The sequence below is a fragment of the Echinops telfairi genome, unplaced genomic scaffold (assembly GCF_000313985.2).
Source record: "Echinops telfairi isolate 266 unplaced genomic scaffold, ASM31398v2 ScPeMD7_19;HRSCAF=73, whole genome shotgun sequence".
Taxonomy (NCBI): domain Eukaryota; kingdom Metazoa; phylum Chordata; class Mammalia; order Afrosoricida; family Tenrecidae; genus Echinops; species Echinops telfairi.
The window spans coordinates 4898319-4912291 of NW_022103916.1; the positions used below are offsets into that span (position 1 = coordinate 4898319).

The 13973-nt window shown below is 49.4% G+C and overlaps 2 protein-coding genes across 2 annotated transcripts in view; both read right to left on the bottom strand.

Annotated features, from left to right (window-relative positions):
- The window catches only part of SUV39H1 (SUV39H1 histone lysine methyltransferase), a 13671-nt gene extending 13631 nt beyond the window's left edge, over window positions 1–40 (bottom strand). Inside the window, exon 1 of the mRNA XM_004713169.2 lies at window positions 15–40. Within this exon, the coding sequence (XP_004713226.1) occupies window positions 15–33 (19 nt within the window). The 5' untranslated portion in view covers window positions 34–40. The remainder of the gene's footprint in view (window positions 1–14) is intronic.
- Window positions 41–6566: 6526 nt separating this feature from the next.
- WAS (WASP actin nucleation promoting factor) lies at window positions 6567–13748 on the bottom strand. The gene is made up of 12 exons (XM_004713170.3): window positions 13587–13748; window positions 13180–13320; window positions 11492–11578; window positions 11291–11393; window positions 11148–11195; window positions 10491–10544; window positions 9642–9816; window positions 8885–8927; window positions 8560–8713; window positions 7941–8344; window positions 7600–7714; window positions 6567–6856 (listed from the first exon to the last, which is right to left on the bottom strand). Exons 1-12 carry the CDS (start codon window positions 13716–13718, stop codon window positions 6801–6803), a joined length of 1512 nt encoding a protein of 503 aa, XP_004713227.1. The 5' UTR covers window positions 13719–13748; the 3' UTR covers window positions 6567–6800.
- Between the last annotated feature and the right edge of the window lie 225 nt (window positions 13749–13973).

Sequence of the window (13973 nt, forward strand, 5' to 3'; positions counted from 1 at the left end):
CGCCGCCGATTCACCTTTTAAATTTTCCGCCATCTTTCCCCGCGACTAACGACATTCGGGTCCAGCCGGCCTCGCGAGAAGAGAGCGCCCGCGCGGGCGTGACCGACAGGGCACCGCCGATTGGCCACGCTGGGCAGCGAGCAGTGCCCGCCGGACCAACCGGTGAGCGTACCCGGTCCCCGCAGCCTTCTGGAGGGTTCCCGAAGGCGGGTGCTCCACGATGGCTTCCCAGAGTGCGTCGGGGTGACACCCGTAGCTGCGGTTACCCGAAGCCCTGCCCCAGATCTGCGAATCTGCCTGTCACGCCACTAGCCAATCACGCTGTCAACCGTCACAACCCGTCAGACCCGCCCCAATTACAGTCCAGGTCGCAGCTTTCATTTGCGACCTCAAGCCTGCTGCGATTCCTGCAAGGGAAACCCAGCACTTACTACCAACCCCACTGTTAGCCAGCCAGACCGCCCCTCTCCGGTGATGTCAATCGGCCTGTTACCCGGTTTACCCTACCCCCGAGACACAGGGAAATCATCTCATACCCACTCGGCAAGCCATCCAGTTTTGCCCTCAGACAGGCTGTCATTGTCATATAGTCCCTTCGCCCAGGGAGTTACGCAGGCTTAGCACTGAGCTAGTCTCCCAGAACCTCTATACTACCCGTCGTAGTGCAGCCGGTCTGTAATTTCTCAGCCTCCTCATCTACACCATTGACTAAGTCAGTCTCCTGGGATCCATTTGGTCTTCTCTGGAAGGCAGTGATCCGATCAGGGCAGAGAATCCATAACAATAGATAGGCATCAAGGGAAGCAGCTGTGCTAAATTTTCGGCTGGCCATGAAACCTGTGGTCCTTCAATTTGTCCCTCATCATATTGTCAGGCAGCCAGGTGGTCATCATCCTCAGAATCCAATTGACCACACTTATCTGTCAGAGAGTCAGTCAGTCACAGCATTCAACCAGGGCAGCTGGTACCAGACCAGGCCATCCTCTATTGTGCTGTCCCTAAGGTTGTCATGATTTAGAGCCAACCAAAAGGCACTAACAACATTAGGAAACCAAAGATTTGTTGGCCAGTCCAAAAACAAAAACAAAATGCTGCCATTGAGTTGATTTAACTCCCTTTTTTATACATCATCAGACTATAGCGTTTAGACATTCCCTCAGGCCTGTAACATCATGCCCTCCCAGGCCAGCAGCAACACCATTAGTCATCAATTGACCTGTAATTCTCTCAGGAGGCTGCCTGTCCTTCACACTAGCCCCAGCTAGGCCCAGGCCGACTGTAAGTCAGTCAGTTGTCTACTACCTCACAGCATCAGGAAACCACACTGTCAGTTCCTCAAACTACCCTGCTCCCTGTTGGTCCATGATTTGCACACTCAACCAAATGGTTTTACAGTTACCGGGACCGTTATTCTGTCTTCCTGCCAATCCAGCTGTGAGCTGGTTGGAGGAATGGCTGACCAGTTCTATTAACTCCTCCTTGCCATCAGTGGATCAGTCAAAAACGTGATCTCACCATACAGCCCTCTTCTCATATTTCATCTAGAAGAAGGACCATGCTGGTCCTTACCTGCCCTAGGCTCCGTGGGTGGACTGGGTCATCATACCTCTTCCACAAGTCCCAGAAACCCATCCAACCCTCGAAGGTGGTTTAAGGCATGAGCTCTTCTTGCCTGAATCTGGAGGAGAGTAATAGAGGTCTGTTAGTGGTGGGGAACTTCCTTGGCCCTCTTCAAACAGTCTAATGGAGCCGGTGCAGTCATGGATTGTGGAATCAGATTACCTACATTCAAATACTGGTTCCACCATGCACTAAACTGTATGCAGTTATACAAGTGAGCCCTCTGGACTAGTTAACTCTTTGGGACTAATACCTTTTCAGGAAACCTCAAAAGTAAGAAGTCGTCCTAAGATTCCTGTGTCCCACCCACAGCCATCTGTCTGTTTAGTGTTCATCTAGTGCCGCTCAGTGCTGAGGGTGAGCACTGGGCTGCTAACCACAAGGCTGGTGGCTTTGCCCTATTGGCTCAAAATTGGCTTGATGGTTGTGGGTTTAAGTTGCACAGGTTGGGCAGTTTAAAAATGAAAACTTGTGGTGAAGTAAGATAGATAGAGACAAATGCATAGACTATGGATGTGTTCTGTCATGAGTTTTCACAAATGAACACTCATGTGGAACCAGAAGGCAGATCAAGAAACAATGTAACCAGCCAGGACTCCAGAAATATTTAATTTTGCTGTTGTTGTGTTGTTAGCTACCATCGAGTTGGCTCCTAGTGGCGACAGAGTGAAACATTGCCAGGTCCTGCGCCATTCTCACAATTGTAGTTACATTGGAGCCCATTGTTGCATCCACTGTGCCAACCCATCTCATGGAGGGGCTTCCCCTCTACTTTTCCAAGCATGATGCTCTTTCCCAGAGACTTGTCTCTCCTGATAGCATGTCCAGAGTACATGTAATGGCTTCTTTTTTTTTTTTTTCGTAATCGCTTCTAAGAAGCAGTCTGGCTGTACTTCTTCCAAGACAAGTTTGTTTGTTTGTTTGTTTGTTTTTCTGGCAGTTCATAGTACTTTCAAAATTTTCCAAGAAGACCACATTTCAAATGCATCTGCTCTCTTGGGGTCTTTATTCATTGTTGAACTTTCACTTGTCTGTAAGGCAATTGAAAATATGATGGTTTGGGTCAAACACACCTTAGTCCTCAAAGTGACTAATTCTGTAACATCAGAGAAATCAGCCTGCTTCTTACAAGCACTACTAGGTCGCAGTTCACTTGACAGTACTTTTTTGTCTTTTTTAGTGATGTGTAAAATAATGTATTTTATAATCAGTGATGTCTGAGATTCCATAGTAATAGCAACAATAGTGCCAGCTAATCTTTAAAGATGCCCAGACACTTTGCTGACACCATCTACTTTGTTGACACAGCCTGGCAAGATAAGTGCTTTTATTTCTGTTTCGAAGACTGAGGAAGAAGTCAAGCCACTTGTCCATAATCAATTCTTTCCCCCCAAATCCCTGATTACTCTAGCCTGTGCTAAAGGGGATTCAGAAGTTGAGTGATGCCTTCCTATCCAAAGGTCAAGAAATGGCCCACAGCTCCCAGGCGAAGGGCGGTGTCTTGGAGCAGTGGATGGCTAGGGTTTCTGCAGACATGGGGAGGAGGTAAGTGAGCCCTGACAGTGCTCACCATGGGGGCGTGGCTGGCGAGAGTAGAAGTGAGACGATGAAAGAATTTTTAAAATGCGAGGAAACCGGAGACACACTCTCCCTCCTTCTCCAACTCTTGGGGTATTTCTCTGTACAGGGATGTGGGAAAAGTTTTAAGGGGCCAAGCCAACTCCCACTCCTGACAACTCGTCTCCAGTGCCCCCAGTGCCTAGATGGTTCCCTGCCTCAGTGGTTCAGAACTTCTCCCACTAGTCTGAAAAGCCTACCCTTTCTGGATTCCCCCCGACTCCCACCCCCACTACACACACACCTTTATCTTCCTGTCCCCTCTCCATCGCTCTAAGATACCTGAGTGCTTTCTTGAATCTACCAGATTTCAGAAATGGTTTGAATGTACAAGAGCTTTTCATTATATCCCTGTGTAAAACTTCAAATAGAGAGATGGTTTTGAGTTACTCTTTTTTTGGGGGGGTTGGCAGGGTGGTGTAAGTGGCAGGTGTCATGGAAGAGGAAGGAGGAACCAGTGGTAAAAAAATGTCTGTGGAGGTACTTTGGCAGGGGTCTGACTCAACTCAGGGATGCATATGGCAGCCAACTAAAAAGGAGGGGGAAAGAGGGGTGGGGGACGAGGGTGATTGGGGAACGCGGCACTAATACACCCATGGGGAGGGTATTGTTTATGTCTCCACAGGAAAGGGAGAGAGGGACCAGACCCCATCCCGGAGCACCAAGCCTTGAGGGCAACATACAGGCATGGAACAGCGAACTAACAGAGAGGTTGATGGAGTTGGGCCCAAGCCGAGCAATGCTGACCCCCTCCCCAGAAGAATGTAATACAGAGGCCAGCACTGAGGATATAGCCTAGGGAGAGTGGCAGTCTGTCCAGACTACACGGATACAAACTAAGAGGGAAAGAGAAAGAATAGCTCTCATCTTGGCCCACCAGGCCCTGGGGACCACATCCCTGCTCGGAGCAGCCAATTCACAGAGAGGACGGTAAGGTCGGGCCCCACTATGGGACACGACATTCCCTCACTGAACCTTAGTGCTATGAGGGACAACACTGGAGACACTGTGCAGAAAGTGTGCCCTGTCTTCCCCATGCACCACGGAGTGAAACTCGAGGAGAATGCAACAGGGCAGCAAGGGGAACAAAGTATCAAAGTCCCAGAGGAATCCTGAGAAGAAACCGCTGATGCGGGGGACAGGGCTTGGTGCGTCATCAGACCCGATAAGAAAGCACTCATAAGAGTCAGCAGACAGACCTGGAACTATCTATCGGGGTTGGTTTTTGTTTTTTTTCTTTCTCCTATGTCTATCTGTATAAGATAGGCAGGACAAACAATCCGAGGAGAAAACAACAGGACTGGCAGCCCCCTCCCCAGGGAGGGGCAGGGGAGAGGAGGAGGTGGGGAGGGGCAGCGGGGAGCCAACAAACTCAAGGATAAAGGAACAACAAGAGATCTAAAATTGATGGCTAGGAGGGCGTATAAAGTTTGATCAAGTGCAATGTATGTAGCAGAGAGGAATTGTTGGGATCCAAATGGAGGGTGAGCATGATAGTGGGACAAGAGGAAGGTGAAAGGAAATAGAGGAAGTAACTAGGAGGCAAAAGCTCTTTATAGAGGTATATAGCTATAGGCATGTATATATGTAACTATATTAATTTATAATGAAAGGGATAGAGGCCGATATACATATGGTAAGTATTAAGATAACAGATGGACTTTGGGCCTCTACTCAAGGCCTCCCTCAACACAAGAATACTTTGTTCTAATAACTTGGCACTCTTTGATACTCACCTTCCCAACATGATCGCTGAAAACAAAATGGGTACATGAGCAAATGTGGTGAAGAGAACTGATTGTGCCTGGTTAACAAAGGTTATAACTTCTGGGGTCTTAAAGGCTTAAAGTTAAACAAGCAGCCATCTAGCAGGGAAGCAACAAAGCCCACAGGGAAGAAGCACACCAGCCTGTGTGATCATGAGGTGTTGATGGGATCAGGCATCAGGTATCAAAAGATACAAAACAAACAATTATATCGATGTGAAAGAGGGGGGTTGGAGTGGAGACCCAAAGTCCATCTGTTGGTGATTGGACATCCCCCCACAGAAGGGTTACAAGGAAGGGACGATTCAACCAGGGTGCAGTCTAGCACTGACAAAACACACATCATTCCTCTGGTTCCTGAATGCTCCCCTCTGCCCCCACAGCTACCATGACCCAGTTCTACCTTACAAATCCAGCTAGACCGGAGTGTACACATCGGTACAGATAAGAGCTCTGGACACATGGAATTCAGGACAGATAAACCCCTCGGGGGTGGGGGGAAACCCCTTAGGAACAGTAGTGGGAATAGCAATATCATGAGGGTAGGGGGGTGGGGGTAGGGAGGAGAAAGAGGGAACCCATCACAAGGTTGGATATGTAGCCCCCAGGGAACAAATAACAGAAATGTGAGTGAAGGGAGACAATGGACAGTGTAAGACATGAAATAACAATAATAATATGTAATTGATCAAGGATTCATGAGGGTGGGAGGGGCAAAAAGAGCTGATACCAAGAGCTCAAGTAGAAAGAAGATGTTTTGGAAATGCTGATGGCAACATGTACAAGTGTGCTTAATACAATTGAGTGATGGGTTGTTAAAAGATTTATAAGAGTCCCCCAATAAAATGATTAATAAAAAAAAGTGTTAAAGGTCTGCGGAAAGAAAGGACAGGAGGAAGCCGAGAAATACGGACTAAATGGCTGAGTGAATAAATGAAGGTGTTTAAACAAATATACATTTATTCTCTCACAGTTTAGGAGACTAGAAGTCTAAATTAGGGTGCCAGCTCTACAGGAAGGTTTTCCCTCTGTGTCAGTTCTGGGGGGAGGTTATTGTCTCCTTTCCACATCTGTGGGCCCAGAGTTCTTCAGCGATCCCCATGTGTCTCCACATCAATCTTCTCTTGGTCTCGGAGGTGCTCAGTGCAGGGACCCTAGGTCCAAACAATGAGTTGTGCTTCTGGATCCTCTTTCTTTGATCTAATCTGACAGATTAGATCAAATAAAAATACAATTTTATTTATTTATTCAACATCATTTTATTGGGGGCTCTTACCGCTCTACAGATTGTGTCTTGCTTCATTAACACCGCTGCCTCTTAGCCTGCCTTATTACCATCATAGGGATAATTGCATCAGATCACACACACTCACACACACAAAAGGAAGACAATTACATAATACTGAGAATTCTGGCCCAGCTAAGTTGACACATATTTGTCAACACATATAACCGAAGGCATACATAGTGCATAAAAAGCTAGATAAATAGATATCAGGAACTCTGGGGAAGAGGAACCCCAAACTCCCACATTTGATATATAGGCAAACTAAGATTCAGAGAGACAAAAAGTGAATTACATTTATTTTTGTTTCAAAAATAAGCAAAGAGCTTTGAGGAATATCATACCAAAAAAGGCCCCGGTTATTGAAAGTGGAGGTCAGCCAGCAATAACAGTATAGGGGGAGGTTGATGGGCAAGAAACAGGACTTGCTTGGATACAGGGAAGAGAGCAGATGCCAGTGGGGATCAAGGCGCCACAGGGTGGGCTGTGGGGAAGCAAGCTGGGGGCGGAAGTTAGTCATCCCATTCATCATCTTCATCCTCATCACCAGCCTGGTCTTCCCCTTCATCTGGAGGGAAGAAGAGAGAAAAGGAAATGGAGCGGGAGCTTAGGATAGACCAGAGGGGTTCTAGGGTTAGAAAGGCCGGGCAAATGATTCTGGGATCTGGGGTCTCCTCTTAGGTGATCAGAGGTGGGACCTGTGCGGCTAGAGGAAGAAGGGGCCTGCTTCCTTTGAGGAGTGAGAGCCAGGGTCAGTTTGGGACAAGGTAGGGATTGTACCTGGTGATGGGGAAGGTCGGGGGAGAAAGGGGAAACTGATCACAATGACCTATCTATAACCCACTCCCAGAGGGATGGGCAACAGATAAGGTGAAGGGGTAAAGGGAGACATCGGACAGTCCAAGACATGGAAAACAAATTTTTAATTATCAAGGGTTCATGAGGGAGGGGGAGGGAGAGGGAAAAAATGAGGAGCTGATGCCAAGGGCTCAAGTAGGAAGAAAATGTTTTGAAAATGATGACAATGAATGTACAAATGTGCTTGACTGGATGGATGGATAGATTGTGATAAGAGTTGTACACGCCCCTAATAAAATGATTTAAAAAAATCAATATTATCACCAGAAGCTGGAGTTATTATTACACATTATGCATTCATGCACACAGTGTCATCCCCCCTGGGGCTAGTGTTACTAGTGACAGTGACTCTTGGGATTGCTTTTGTGCCATCACTAGCACTGGGAGGCTGGCGCCTGGTCCTGCCAAGGCCTACAGAGGACAGCCAGGGGTTGGGAAGGGCTAGGCTCTCACCCGAGGAGTGGATGGCTCGGCTTCTCTTCTGCATCACGTGCATCAGGGCCCCTACCAGCCCCTCGGAGCTCTGCGGTGGCGGCTGCAAAGCTGAGTTCTCTGCGACTGCAGGAGTCTGCGGCAGTCACAGCACACCGCGTTCAGGGCTTCCCAAAGGAGCATTATCCCGTCTCTCCATTACTTCTCCTCCCATGCACACCTTGATCGCCTTCAAGGTTCCAGACCACTTCATCCTGCCCCCACCCCAACCTCTTGCCTCTGCCACTGAACCCCAAAACTCAAAATCTGCGGAGTACACCCCGAAGCCCAGACCCTGATCCCTCCACTGGGACCATCCTTACCTTGTTCAGCTGAATTCCCTGCCGGATTTGATCCAAAAGTGCTCCCCGACCCCCACCAGGGGCTAGGCCACCCCCAGACCCCAGAGCTGGAGGGAGTGGGGGAGCAGCTGGTCCATCCCCAGAGCTTGGCGGTGGCGGTGGCGGTGGTGGTGGCGGCAGAGGCGGTCCCCCAGCTCCAGGGAGTGGGGGAGGCGGTAGTCCAGAACGTGCTGTGGCTGGGGGGGGTGGGGGTGGAGGGCCCCCTCGACCTGGAGGTGGGGGTCCCCGGGGTGTTGGTGGGGGTGGAGCACCCCCAGAAGGTACAGGAGGCAGTGGACCAGAACGACCTTTGTTACTCCCCATAATAGGAGGCCTGGGGGGCTGATTTCCTCCACGGGATGGGGGTGGCGGTGGTGGATGAGGTTCTGGTGTTGGAGAATAATGCAACGTTGTTATGATTATGGTCTCCCCCTCCATCTTCAGTTTTGCTCATTTGTAAAAGGGGAACCAACCCCACCAACCAACTCCCAGTTCAAGCGGGGGAGGGGTCTCCATGAGGACAGACGGCCTCAAGATAACTCCTAGGTACCAGCTGTCAGGGCTGGAGAAGAAAGGGTGCGTCGGAGGTAGAGATGCTCACCTTGGCGCCTCATCTCCTGCCGCACAGCCTCCAACCCGCCCTGGTCCTCAATGAAGTCATAGATGAGTTTGGAGGTCTCTGCATCCGTGAGCTGGGCCTCACTGATTCCTGCTCTGGAGAACAGGCTCCGGAGATCCGGGTCCAGGTTGTTCACCTGCCCAGGCGGAAAGAGGCCAGGGCAGAGATGGCGGGTGGTGGGATGAGGAGGGAGGGGTGAGAAGGGGCAGGGACCAGGGGCAGGTGGGGTGGGGTGGAGTTCTGAGCAGTGCTTTGGGGCAGGGCGGTGGGAGTTGAATTAGGTTCCGGAGACTTCAGGGTTACTTACGTCAAATCCATTTTGAGGGTCCCACCCCACGTGGCTGACATGTCTGGGGGAAGCGAGGAGACCCGGGTGAAGCCTGACTGCTCTCCTCTCCCTTCCTTTCTACAGATGCCCTCTAGCTCTCTCCTGCCCAGAGGGACTCTAGCGGCCAGAAGTAACGGGTAATTGAGGAGTGAATAAACACAATACGGGAGAGAAGGAATCCAAAGTCTGTGGTGCCCGTCTACCCAGCCAGTTCTCTTTCCCCCCATTTGTCCGCCTGTCCAATATTCACCCGTGGGAACACTGATCTAGCTATACATGTTTTCTCGGCACCCATCCCCCCCCCACTTGTTGACCCATTTGTCCACCAATGTGCCCTCGCACTTGTCAGTCCACCAATCTATCCACAGATCGGTCAACCCATCCATTCATCTACCCACCAGCCTACCATCTAAGGTAGAACTAACGTGAGGCAAGCAATGTGCCTAGGGTGCAAAATTAAAGAGGCGCTCACAACCAGAATCATTCATGGTGCTTTGCATGACTCTGAGGGAGACTCCTTCTTTAAAATGTGTGCCCTAGGCACCTTCCCTCCTCCTGCCTAGTCCCAGCCCTGTACCCACTCAACCATTGACTCATCTCTTCACCCTCCCATCCACCTATCTACCCATCCACCTGCCCATCCTTCCATCAGCTCATTCATCTGCTCGACTGTCCTGTCCACTGCCATCTGTGCCCATCCTGGGATCTACCGTCTTGGGTGAGGGGAGATTCTCACTTGAATCCACTTGGTGCTCCAATGTCGGCTTTTCTGATCTTCTTTTTCCCTGAGCGTTTCTTGTCAACTGGGCCAGGTCCTGGTGCTGGGAGCCCACGGTATCTTGAACTTGTGATATCTGGGTTCTGGATGTCTACTGTCACCAGCCCCAGGGACAGTGGGCCAGCTGGTGTGCCTGTGGGCAAAATAAGGTGACTCTTGACCCATTTACCTACCAACTAAAGCAGGACAAGAGGCAGGAAGGTGAAAACTAGGGAAAAGCCGTGTGTTTTCTTGATGGCCCCGTAGGGTTTGTGAAGTGGATAGATGCCACAAACTATTCACACATTCAGTGATTTGTTTGTGTGTTCACTTATTGATGCCTATCACTTAGTTATTATTGTTGTATTTTAAAATTATTAATTATTAATGCATCATTCACTGACTCATTAGCTCGTTAACTTATTTATGTACTTAATCATTCATTCAATCATCTCTTCCTTCACCGACTGAAATATTGTTACTTACTCATTCATCCATTAATTCAGTCATCCATCTGTCTATTCATCCATCTATGTACCACCTACTCACTCACTCACATTAATACCTCTATAGATCTGTGCTTTCTCTACCATCAGCCCATCTATCCAAGCACTCATCCGGATGCCCTCCACTCATCCATCCATTCCCATGTCCATACACACTTGCTTATCCAGCTACTCAGTCCATCCACTCACTCACATATTGACCTTTGCGTTCACGTAGCCATACACCCGCTGCTTCATCCATCCACCTACTGACCCACCCCTCTACCTTCCGCTCTCACCCAACAACTCTCCCACTCAGACACAAGGAAGGAGCTGTACTCACCCCCTAGGTCTCCACCTGGGTGTGGGGGCAGGGGTGGCAGCCCCCCTCGTCTCTCTGGGGAAATGGAATGGGTAGAGAGTGATCACATCCCTGTCACAGGTTCCTGACCTAATTGCTTACTACCTGAGTTGTTAATTGTGCCAACCTGGCCGATAATCACATGTGGGGCTGGTTGAAAGGCGGAGGGATAAATGGGTGGTGAAGCCTCGCCTTTCTAGTTCTCGGGTCTCTTGTTTTGTGATGGTAGCACCGGGTGCAGCTGCCTTAGCAGTTCCCTGCTTCAGCTCGCAAGATTGACTTCCTACAAGACATCCCCAAGGAGAAGCTACATGGACCTATCCCGATGCAGCCCTGGGTGCTGGAGCAGCCGTGTGGAGACCCCTGCTAATGCTGAGATGCTTGTTCGTTCACTGACTCAGCTTTCCTCCTGCAGTCGGCATCATTGCCTCTGTTCTGTGAGGTAGAGGACTTTGTGGACTGGTGTTGGGTTAATGGGTTAATGTTGGACTTGTGGGCTTGGGCAGCATTGGGTTGGGATGTTTTCGTGATGCACCTTTTCTTTACGTAAAACTCTCTCTTATACATGAGTCGCTGTGGATTTGTTTCTCCAAAGTACCTAGACTAATACACTACCCTTACTTGGACTAAAGGACTCACCCTCATGTGCTGGTGCTGGTGCTGGTGGTGGGGGTAGCTGGCGTCTGTCTGTGGAGAGACAGGTGGACTAGGAGTCAGAGGCGCCAGGGGAGGGGCTTTTCCAGCTCTCACCCTTAGACTTACCTCCCCCAGGGCCTCCTCACCTCCACTTTGCCTCTGATTGCTCTTCTGTATCTTCTCCTGCACCAGGGCCCGGAAGACCTGGGCCTCTCCCTCATCAGCAAAGTTAAGCCCCGCTTGGCAGTCCTGTACATACCTTGGGGTCAGCAGTCTTTCAGGACCCTGTCTACCCCCATCTCCTCCTCACACCCCAACTGAGGCCCAGGGATTGGGTGGTCACTTACATCTCCAGCGAAGGTATGGAAGAAGGGGGTAGGAGTGGAGTAGACCAGCTGTGAGTACAGCTCCTGTTCCCAGAGCATCCGGCCAGCCTGGAGAGGGGCAGGGTGGGCAACATACTGGCATTGAGGCTTTCCCTGCGACAGGGAGCGGAGTGCCCAGGTTTGGGGCCCTGGGATCTATTGTGGAATTTTTTCAGCTCAGTGTCAGAGTTGGGGGGTCCAGGTGTCAGATGTCTAAGGTACAGTAAGGAGTCAGACATATGCTGTATGATGTTCGGGCTTGGGGTTCAAGGCTCTTGATATAGGAGTTGGGGGGTGATTTGAGGGTTTAGGACTCAAACCCTAGGAAACAAGCTCATAGATTTGGCCCTGCACACATCCCACCATAATTGTTCTGTAGTGGATAAGTATTTAGATAAATATTTGGGAGCTGGGGGTCAAGATTTAAAGTCCAGGAATATAGAATTTGGAGCAGGGTTATGACTTAAGAATTTGGTCAATATTTGAGTACCTGGGATATTGATGTAGTTAGGCTGAGCCCATCTTGATGGATTAAGAACATGACATTTAAATTTAGTTTTTCCACCTGAAGAATCCAGGCTCAGGCTTTGTGGGATAGATTTGTTTATTTGGAGCTACTCCCGCATTAATATGCTTAGGAGTTTTAATATGGGAGTTCTGGGGTCTATGTTTGGTTAAAAGCTTTATTTGACAGAATTTGTCATATAAATAAACTAGAAATGAAAACCATATGATGATATTGAGGGACACAGAAAAGGCCTTTGACAAAAATGAAACTCCAGTTTTGATTTTTTACAAAAGCAACAATGTTCAGAAAACTGGGACTAGAAGGGAACATTCTCAATATGATAAAGAATATCGACGAAAAACCCCCAGCTAAACATAATACTGATTGGTGAAATTCGGGATAAAGAATATCGACAAAAAACCCCCAGCTAAACATAATACTGATTGGTGAAATCCTGAGATTCGGGATAAGGCAAACGATAGTCCCTCTTACAACTTCTACTTAACATTGTACAGGAAGTTCTTGCTAGTAAAATCAGGCAAGGAAAAAAAATGAAAACAGATTCGGGGGTTCGAGACTAAATGGGGGTATTCGGGTTTGTGGTTTGTGGAAGAGATTGATGAATTAGGAGGCAGGCAATATCTGAGATTTGAGAGTTTTGACAGCGGATTCTGGGAGGCACAATTCTAATTTTCAAATAGCTTTGTATAAATGCAGTGGCCATGATTTGAAGTTTGTGGAACAGATTAGACTTTGGCGGTGTACTAAATACAGTAAAGCCTACAAAAGTTGCAACTCGTGTAAGGTGGAAACCTGTTAGAGAAAGAAACCTAAAATATTAAAACTGAAAATATTTCCCCTATTGAAAGTGGTAAGACGGTGTCTTATCAAAGGCAGGGAACCTTGGAGACCCAGAAAAACAAGGCAGTTCTGTTGAGTTCTGGCCCTCACGGGTTTGGTTCACCATATAGGCGGGATTAGAGATTTTCATATGGGTCATTCTGGGTCACTCGGTGCAGATTTCAAACCAGGGTCTAGATGAAATGTTGGGCTCCAGGGTTGAGGGATTCAGGATCTGGTTGGAGGACTTGGGGTTATGGACAGAGATCTGGGCCCGCAGGCTGAGAATTGCTTTCCATGTTCAGCAGGGGTTGGGGGTCACCTGGAGGCCATAAAGTCGGATGAAGTAGGACTTCTGTGGGTTATCCTTCACGAAGCACACAGCCCCGACATACTCCTTGGTCCAGTGTTCGGCTCCAGGAGGCAGCGCCAGATACAGCTGAACAACTGCTGTGGCCAGAGTCTGGGGAAGGGAGAGCAGGGCTCAGTGGGGCTGGATCGGGGGTCAGAGGGTCTTGGAGCCACCTCTGGCCCTTCCTTGCCCAAGCAGAAGTGCATGCAAAGAGAAGGTGAGGCGAGCTTAAGGTCTTCCTGAGCTCGGTGAATGGTGGCGAATGGATTTTAGGAGGAGAGATGATGGAGAGAAAGAGGAGGGGGAAGAAAGAGAAGAAGGACGGGGGTAGGGGGTGGGGGAGGGAAACAGAGAGGACCAGGAGGTCCCCATCTCACCCAGCATTTCCGTCCAAGCATCTCGAAGATTCGCTGGTTCTCTTGGTCCTTAAGGAGGGTGGAAGGTATGTTCTGATGAACCCCTGGACCTCTGCGGCCCCTGGGCCTGCCTCCCGCAGAGCCCCCACTCATAGTGCCTTCTGCCCTTGTCCTCTAGAGCCAGGCTCTGGGTGCAGGGTAAGAAGAGGAACTTCCGCAGTGAGTAAGGGAACAGGAAGTGTAAAGAAACCACAAGGGAAACAAGTCCTCCAAGGGCCCCTCGGTGGGCCTCGCCTCCTCCTCCCTTGGACAGGCTTAGACTCTCCTCCTTCAGACCAGCCTGGCTGAGCCCACTTCCATTTGGCTGGTTAGGCCTATCTCACTTTGCCTAGCTTGGGTCCTGTTTTT